The following is a 9,698-nucleotide window of genomic DNA, read 5'->3' on the forward strand; positions in this document are numbered from 1 at the left end:
CCACTTTGTCCTCAGTATGGGGACTTGGAGCATCTAGTCACATATGAGGAAGCCAGTTCTTGGCATCAGCTCTTATGTAAATCCAAAATATTTTGAGCAATGAATTGTTCAGAAGCAAAAGTTTGTTTTTTTCCTCTGTGACCTCATACTCTTTAAAATGAGCATGAATTTCTGCCCTCATTTGGATACAAATTAAATCAATGTGCATGATACTGTCACTATGACAGCAGTCACAGAAGATTCAGTGGTGCCATGGATTCAGTGATTTGTATCCTCATTGCATTGCTGCTTCCACCAGATACATTGTCTTCTCTCCAGCTTACTCCTTCAACTTTACAAAGAGACAATCATTAATTTTATTCCAGATTTCAGGCTTCAATTTTCTTTTTCTTTTTTTTTTTTTTTTAGTGGCTGCACCCATGGCATATGGAAATTCCCAAGCCAGGGACTGGATCTGAGGTGCAGCTGCAACCTAAGCAGCAGCTGCAGCAACATCAGATCCCTTAACCCACTGCCCTGGGCTGGGGATCAAACCTAAGCCTCTGCAGTGACCTGAGCCACTGTAGTCCAGTTCTTAACCCACTGTGCCATGGTGGGAACTACCAAAATATCTTAATTAACATTGCTGCTCACCTAGGACAGTAAGAGTCATCTTGGCCATAGGTTATGGACTTTGTTTTCATGTGGGTTATTTTCAGATACTCTAAATTGTTCCTTTCTTCGAAGGTAATATAAGTATAGATTTTTTTTTCCCAAATGCAATTAAAAAATAATTCTTACTAAGAATGCACATGTAAATTAATCACTCTCTAAAACGAGTTTTCATTCCTATTAGCAGTTTAATAGATGACTAGTGGATTTTTAAATGTAGTGGAGCTTTTATCCTAATGCTATCTTTGTGACCTGTTTTTTTAAGTTAAAGTATCCTTATAATTCAGTCGTTTTGGTGTTTCTATATCTCAGTCTTCCTGAAGATGGTCCTTGTTGGTTGAGTCTCATCCGAAGGGGCAGTGGGGAGTGAGGTCCATTTTTACGTATTTACTCAGCCATCTCTGCTTAGACTAGAGGAGCAGTTCTCAGCTCTGACTTCCTTCTGTCCCCACCCCACCCCAGGAAGGCGGGACAGGAGATGGCGTTCTCAAGTTGGCAGGGCTGTGGGTTGCAGGGATCTCCATTTGGAGGGTGGGGTGTGATGACACAGCGAGGATAAGATATGGAAAAGCCCCCCAGTTCATTCTGAGAAGCCTCCCAGGAGACTGTGCCAACCTCCCCACCCACCTTTTGGAGAATCACAGGTGACTAGATTGGGAAACTTTCTGTGGAGCCAAGAGAGCCACCAGGTCCCTGTTGCCACCCCACTTAGAAAATAAGTAAATGACGCTCAGTTACTCAAAGGTCGTAAGGATAAAAATGCTTACCAGGTTGTAGGCATAGGGCAGGAGGTTTCAACTATTTTAATATTAAAATCAGTGGAGTATTTCCTTAATTTCTTCCTACATCCCTTCCTTGCTAGACCATATATTTTCTTCATCCTCCATGGTAACTTGTAGATTTTTATCCTGGTACCTTAGCTTACCTCCTCATGACTAGTGAGACTGAATGGAGGATGGAAGAATCCTAGATGGCTGGGAGCCAATTCATGGTGATCTTTGTCAGCAGATTTGCCTTGGGAAATATTGTAAACTAGACCTCACCCAGCAAGTGCCCCCAAATGCCTCCTGCTGCCATTAGTTGTTACGTAGTATTTAAAGCAAAATTTCGACTTAATTCCAGCAAACAACAACAACAAAAAAAATCATAAAAGAATGCATTAAAAAAGCCAAATAAGAGTGATGTTTTGATGGTCAGACATCAAATGTCAATGATGGTCAGAGCTAGTGACTATCTCCATTAGTTTGTGGTTAGTCGAGAGCTGCCTTTAGATGATTCTCAAGGAGAGTATGGTCATCAGAGAAGAAATAGATCCATAGGTACCAGATTCCTCTAGTGTCACCCTAGTAGCATGGTATGCCACTTTTTCAGGAAGAGTGGGATTTATGGTCTAGTATATTCTCAATATGCAAAGGCACCTTAAGGACGTCAGCAAATCTAGCCACCTATGATGCCTGATTCCACCTACATTCCTTGATAACTGACTTTGTCACCCAAATGGGTATCTTCAATGAAAGGGAATGTATTACCCTGGCAGTGTTCCTCTCCTCTCAGGCTTTTAAATACTTGGATCTGTTTTCCTTCATATATGAGTGCATGCCATACCTTCATGATCCCTTAGGACCTGGGTGCACTCACCTTCTTGCATTCCACAGGTATCCAAGGATGATCGAAGTGATATTGAGTCCAGCTCAGATGAGGAGGACCCAGAACCGCCAGGGAAGAGCCCCCACACTGCGACCACCACCAATGGAACCAGTGGTACCAATGGGTATCTCCTCACTGGCCCTTGCTCCCTGGATGATTAATTCCTACAAACCAGAAGTCCCAAACAAAGTGAACTGTTTATTCCTGGAAGTCTTTACTAAGTTGCAAATGCGGTTCCTTTCATAGTATCTCAGCACCAGAAACAAAAATTAAGATTATCAAAGCATTTTGAGTAGTGCACTGCCGTATGTCCTGTCTGTGAATGAAGAAGTCCCGTTCTCTATGTGTAGGCATGCTGTATGTAACTGGCACAAGGGAACAGTATTTGCATTTGCACTGTCTTAGAATATTATTTATTTTTTGTATTTGTTTGTAAGTCTGTGGACAAAAAAGGGTTTCCTCACTCCTTTTACTCTCTGGGTTCGTGACAGGGAAGGAGACGCTCCACCTGCTTCTACCCCTTTCTAATGCTATGACCCAGTCCGCCAGTCGCATCGGCTTAATTTGTCACTTAGAGCAAGCAAAAGTCAGTGCAAGGTTCTCGTACAGCTCCAAATAGCTTTGCTTTGTTTGTGTTACAGTGCCCATTTTGAACTGGCCTGTACAGTCTCAGTGACCCTTCTCCTGGTATAAACTTTAAACAGGATGAGCTCGCTTTTGTAATTGTCACTCTTCTTGGTCAATTAGCTGTTCCAATTCAAGAGTGTGGTTACTGGAGGACTTAAAAATTTTTGTGCATGTTAAATTGCTGTGGAATAGACTTGATTTCTTGTGCACACAGCCAAGATTTTTTGAATGAGAATGTAACTAGGTGGGGATTAACTTTGCAGGTACAGGGATTTTTTTTTTTTTTTTTAATTCTCTATTATGGGGTCAGTGCTCTGGCTCTAAAAGGAGATTTTTACTTAAGGGCATAGTTACAAAGAAATCCCTCTTCTTACTGGGAATCTGTCCTAGGACCTGAGAACAGCATAAAGAGAGGAACAGATTTCAACCAGATTTGACCACCACCCCTGTCATTAGCACAGTCTTCTGCCATGTCGTGAAAAGAAAGAAGAAGCTAAGTGTATTTGGGGACAGAAAAAGACTTTCTAAGAGTTGGCCAAAGTCAGCTCTGGCGCAAAGCACTTTATTGCAAACAGCTTTCGAGAAAGTGCTCTATCTTGTATTTGATCTTGATGTTTTTTATTTTTCTGAGCAAAATAAAGCCAATGGGAGAAAGACCATTTTACCCTTTGTCTTTTCTCCTTAAACTTAACCCATAACATAACAGCAGTTCCTGTTATTAGAAACTGAGCAGTGTTACACTTTAAGTCCCTTTGTTTGCTTCTTTGGAGACCTGTTCAGTTTCCAGGAATTTTTATTCAAATAGTGCTAGTTCTGGAAACACAATAAAAATTGTATTCAGCAATGAGAAAGATAACTAAAAAGTTTAAGTTTTAGTCTCTTACAGGCCAGTGTTATTTATGAATAGAAAAGGAAATCATACACATAAACCAAAGATTTTATCTCTTTTCTCTCAACTTTTAGTAAGGGGAATAAAAAGGTATTAGAACTATTTCATAAATCAGAAAGACCATCATCTAAAGCAAGAGTCCCAAACCACAATACAGTGATAGCAATGGATGAATCAGGGCTAGTGAAGGCACCAGAAAAATACTAGGGAGTGTATGTCCCACTCAAAACCTTTCATTCAATTCAGTTTTTTTAAAAAATGGAAATAAAGCTTCGTGCCCACAGTGTGTAACCTGAGTGTTAAAAGAATACTCCCGAACAAAAACCTTTCTCTGTAATATTAAAACTTCCCCCACTTATTTACAAAACAGTATGTTTCTGGTATGGTCCATAGTAATAATTAAAGAGACTTAGGAATATGTCTGCTTGTTTATTGAGAAAATAATGTGACTACTTCTCCTTGTAAAGCCTTATTATTTCATTTCTCAGAACAGGGATGTGCCTAGGAGTGTGATTTGTGGATGGTTGAGTTTGTGGGACCGATCCTTAAACATCAGAAGTACTTTTTGTCAGCTGAACATCTGCTAAAATGTAGATATATAAAAAGTGTCAGCAAGGATGTTATACCTAAACATTTTTTCAGAAGGTGAAAGTTTCTTATCAACCAAAATATGGAACAGAAGAGTGACTTCTGCCTCGCTTTAGCGTCTAGAGCAAGTCCGCTGATGGGTGCAATAAACCAGAGAGTCACAGTGTGTTCAGATTTGGATCATCTGACACTCTTGAGCAGAGAAGAATAATTTCAGAAGCTCTGCTTGTAAATTAAAGGTTTAGAAGCATTGCATGAAATGAAGAAAATTAAGTCTATCCTTAGCAAAGACATCTGAACAAGCTTTTGTTTTTCCTAAAAGTCCCTTAGAAGGAGGATTGAGAATTCTCAGAGCCTCTCTGACCAATGACAGTACCTTAACACAGTCCTCTATGTATGTATAGATTTTTATTTAACTTGACATTTTAGTGCAAAGGTTCTTTTCAACTAAGCAAGATGGCATTTGTAGGCTTTTTAAGATGAAGAATTAATATATCTTTGTCGACTGCTCTCCCATTGTGGCCTGATGAGGCTGAGAGAGAAATATATGTGCCAGATCCTGTCTTCTCCCTATGCCAGGCCATAGCTTTGGAAGTGTTTTGTAAGTTCAACTGTAGGTTAGTGAAAATGTTGTTTCCCATTAATTAACTTAGCCCGTCCTGGTCACAATCAACCCTTACCAAGGTACAAAGGGGTATGTAGGAGGGAATCCAGAAGAAGTAACCTTTTACTCACCAATATTAGAGCTTTTCTAGATTGCTTGAGGGGGTGTAGAAAATCAAGTAGAATTCGGCCTTGGGTCAATAAATAATATAAAAATGTGTGATCTATGTAGGTATATGTGTGTTTCTCAAAAAAAAAAAGTGATAAAACCAAAATATCACCAACTCATCCTTATCCATATTCTTTTCATCAAAACCATCTGCCGTGTGTAATAGAAACTTCCCGCCTCCCTGTCCACTTCCTGTTTGTGCTACCCACACAGTTGAGAGTGGTAGGCTCCTTTCAGTCTCTTGGCCTCAGAGCTAAGATCATGGAAGGCTTAACGTTAGCATCTAAATAGTTCCCATTTCCAAATTTAGTGGTGCAAATATTGAGAAAAAGGGAGCAACTATAAGTATTTTGGATTATTAAACTAAGTGCTTGGAAAAAATCCATATGATTGCTGCTTCACCCCAGGATTTTATTAATATCCACCTCCCACCAGACTGTGAGATAGATGGTATCCTGAGGTACCATCAGGTAATGAAACAGGCATCTGACAAAGATGAACTAGGAAGAGAGGTAGGCTCTTCAAGAAAAGCAAGCCATTGGGTGAGAGGAATAACTCTTTAGCAAGATAAAATAAGGTCACCGTTAGCCAAAAGGGTGGGTAAACCTCAAAATGTCCAGTTCTGTTGCCAGACTTTCCATTCTGAGTATTTGGTAGAATTTGAATTGGAGGCAGCTGAATGCTTGCACCTTAGGTAGAAATGGTCCAAATCTTCCACTCTGTGTATTTCAACCTCGTTGTTATTTGGGCATGAAAATCATATTTCATTCCAGCTTACTGAGTCGTTACACAAGAGCTCTTCTGGGAGAACTTTATGGACACCCATGATTGTTCCCAATCTGGTCATGGTTTTGCATTGATAGTTATTTTTGTCCCCTTCTTGGAAATATTAATGCCAAAGTTGCCTGAATATTTGAGTATTTTCTCTTAATCTGAAGAATAAAAAGTATACAGAATAATTCCAAAGGTATTAAATAATTTTCTCTGTCAGTATGTGTGATGATGTCATTATGTCCAAAGAGGCTTGAAGAAATCCTTTGGAAATAGAGGTTAAATGTTTACATTTCACATGCTATTTGAAGTCTTAAGATTCTAATTAGTTTACCTTTTTTTTTTTCTTTGTCTTTAGCTGGTTCCTCCTTTGTGGATAAATAGTAGTAGCCATGAAATGTGTCTCACATTCAAATAGAAAAAAATCAAATCAGATCCAAGTGGCCTGACGGGAAAGTGATAACAAGGCACTTTCAGCTTCTTAGTAACGTTTATGGAGAAAGAAAATGCAGTTAGCTCTAAATACTGTACTTGCTGTCTAGCATACTGTCCATGGAAGGAAGACTCTTAATCACAACAGTTCATGCAAAATGCAACAAGCTATTTTTTTAAAACGAAGGTATCTTTGTCCCCAGAGTCGATTTAAGTTTCTCTTGGTAAAATGAAATTGTGCCATTCTCAGATTACCAGATAGTAGTTAGCACTGGTTCACTGTGGCCACATTTTAACTCTTCATCAGTACTAGGCTGGGAAAACACTCTGGTTTGCATTCATATGCATGGTCTCCTCCCCTCCCCTAGAGGGCGCTCAGTAGATGCTGAGGATGCCTGTCCACTCTCCCACTCTACGCTGTTGGAACTCCTCTAACATATACTCAGAGGAAGCCTATCTGAGGCTGGGTTTTTTGGAGAAAATTGTATTAGAGAAATAAACATCATAAGAAACTGTTAACAACATCAACAGGCACCCAAAGGAGAACCTTAGTCTTTCCAATGTGAGTTCAACCAGAAGCCTTTGAAATGGCATGTTACCAAATGGCCACAAGCTAAGACCCCATCGGATCAAAGAGATGAAAGTCTCTGCAGGCAGATGGCACCTGATATGGTATCTACAAGACTAAGCATTCTCAAGATGGCTCAGGAAGGAATGGGAGGGGACCATCAGGCTAAGGTCTCTCTTTCACTCATATTCCTTGAAGCCTCCTGGAACTCTTAATAAAAGGAAGCCAGAATATTGTCACTTGTTGGCTGTTGAGTTGCCAGCAGCGTTTGTGTCACTTGTGTAACCACACTTCCTTCTCTGCCTGATTCCATTTTTCTTAAAAAATATTGTGCCCCTGTGAGCCTATTTCCTTGAACACAAATCCATGAAAGTTCGGCTTCCTATTTTGGTATATGTTGCATGGCCTGGCAACCAGGGAACAACAGCTGTTGGTGTAATTTCTATGTTAAGTGAAAAATTAGATTTTATAGAGACAGGGTTTTTTTTCTTTTGGATCTACAGTAATTTTTTTAAACTGTCATTGTGAAACTACCCTTAGAAAATGAAGGGTTTTTATAGATTTGTTGCCAAAGGGAAGTTTGCTCTGTAATAGGAACAGTTATGTGGTGATTCTGGAACTTTACCTTAGAGCTTCATTCATGTAAACATGGAAAACACCCTCCAAGTTTGATCTCCCAAAGTTTCATAAAGCCTCTAAGCTCATGATTTTCATCAAGTCTTTACCCACATGATCAGTTACCTCCATAGCCATTTGGTGTCATGCTAGGGGGAAGGGGTTAGTTTGGGGATTTGATTTTTTTTTAACTTGCAGTGAGAAATAGGATAGGTGACAAAACCTTTCTTATTTTCTTAAGACAATTCAGTGCTTGAGCATCTCTGTCAGAAATGGAATGATGTACTGTTAGCCAATTAGAATTATTTTATGTACTGTTAATTGTGTTTTGCTGATTTTTATATGAAAATATAATTATTCATTCTTGATCTCTGGAAGTAATCATTATTATGAGGATCATTTTACTTTGGAAACACTTTCATAATAAAGATAAGTATTAAGAGTACAGAGTTAATGCCCTTTTCTGTAAGCGCTACCGAGCTCGTGTTGCTAAGATGCCACATCTTGCTGGAAGAGGTTTATTTCAGGGTTCACATCATCCTGTGATTTTCTTGCAAGCCTCCTCAAAACCCAGTAGTTGCTATGATGATGAAAAAGGAATGTAATATTTATATATTATATATGTTATATGTTATCTTGTTGAGAATTTAGCTAAACTACTTGATAACATTGCCGTCTCCGCATCTGTTGTGTTGCCAGACAGCCTGCAGGGACTGTTGACACTAGCCCGACTGCAAGTACACGCCCTGAATAGCAGCCCTGAGTCACAAGCAAATGTAAGCCTCTGATAGGACTTTCCCAGCAGCCCTTGTGATCAGCAGTCTCCCTGCTTCACACACCCCTTAGATAAGACCCTCAGGGGCTTACCAAAACTTTTTGCTCTTTTGGTTTGTGTTGACGGATCTGGCTATAGTCCAGGAACCCCAAAGCATTCCACCCATGGACCCTAATAAAGGCATGTGCCCCATGTCCTGTCTTTCTCTCTGTCTGCAGCCTGCCTCGACCTCCCTATGTGGCCTCTCCAGGTGTGCTGTGTACTCCTGCCGGACCTGTGAATAATAAACCTATATCAAGTTCTCTTGTGGTCTGCTGTTGAACTTTGGTTCATCATCCAACATTCTGTGCTCCACTTAACAATGGTTAATTTAATAGAGTCATAATGTATTTCTATATTTTATGTGCATATATATATATAATATCTCTTTGAAAATTAAGATATAAAAGCTTCAAGTTAAATTTTATGTAGTACCTCATTCTGGAAAAATATAATGTATAAAGGTGTCAGTTCAAATATATCAGATATTGTTTTTCCAAACTCTAAGAGGGGCACTTAGGACAAACACAAACCACAACACACAGAACTGTCCCTCAGTGTTGACGCATTCACCGGAGCTGGGCTGACATCATCTTCTCAGTGTCTGTGCCTGACTTTGTGAGGCCTTCTCTCCCTCTTGGTCTTTCCCCTGAAACTCTGTCTTCCCATCTGCTCTTAAGCTTATGTCATCTAATACCTTAAGAGCCATAAAAATAGCACTAACATTCAACCAGACACACCCTCCCAACCAGAATTATAAAAAATACAGCAGATACCCTATTAAAAATCTTACCAATATTATAACCACTCCAATATTATGACAACATTCGGATTCCAAGCATGAGTTATTGAAATAAATTAAGCTACCAAGGGAGTTCCCAACATGGCTCAGTGGAAACGAATCTGACTAGTATCCATGAGGACAAAGGTTTGATCCCTGGCCTCACTCAGTGGGTTAATGATCTGGCGTTGCTGTGAGCTATGCTGTAGGTTACAGATACAGCTTGGATCTAAGTTGCTATGGCTGTGGTATAGGCCAGCAGCTACAGCTCCCATTCGACCCCTAGCCTGGGAACCTCCATATGCCACAGGTGTGGCCTGAAAAGACAAAAAAAAAAATTTAAGCTACCAAAATTTCTCTGAGGCACAAAAATATAGACTATAAGCACATGCACCCTTTTGGGAAGCCAGGAAATCTTTTGGTTCTATTAACATAGCATAGTCTGACTCCACAAGCATCCCTCCCAAATCACCACCACGCAACTCAGTTTCTCTGGGGCCCCCAATCCTTACTGTTGGGCCACATTCATCCAAGGTACGTGTG

General features: G+C 39.9%; 1 protein-coding gene across 1 annotated transcript in view; it reads left to right on the top strand.

Annotated features, from left to right (window-relative positions):
• CERS6 (ceramide synthase 6) overlaps window positions 1-5,312 on the top strand; it is a 330,585-nt gene extending 325,273 nt beyond the window's left edge. The window contains exon 10 of the mRNA XM_047772807.1: window positions 2,307-5,312. Within this exon, the coding sequence (XP_047628763.1) occupies window positions 2,307-2,459 (153 nt within the window). The 3' untranslated portion in view covers window positions 2,460-5,312. The remainder of the gene's footprint in view (window positions 1-2,306) is intronic.
• Window positions 5,313-9,698: the final 4,386 nt, after the last annotated feature.

The sequence above is a fragment of the Phacochoerus africanus genome, chromosome 3, assembly GCF_016906955.1.
Source record: "Phacochoerus africanus isolate WHEZ1 chromosome 3, ROS_Pafr_v1, whole genome shotgun sequence".
Classification (NCBI taxonomy): Eukaryota; Metazoa; Chordata; class Mammalia; order Artiodactyla; family Suidae; genus Phacochoerus; species Phacochoerus africanus.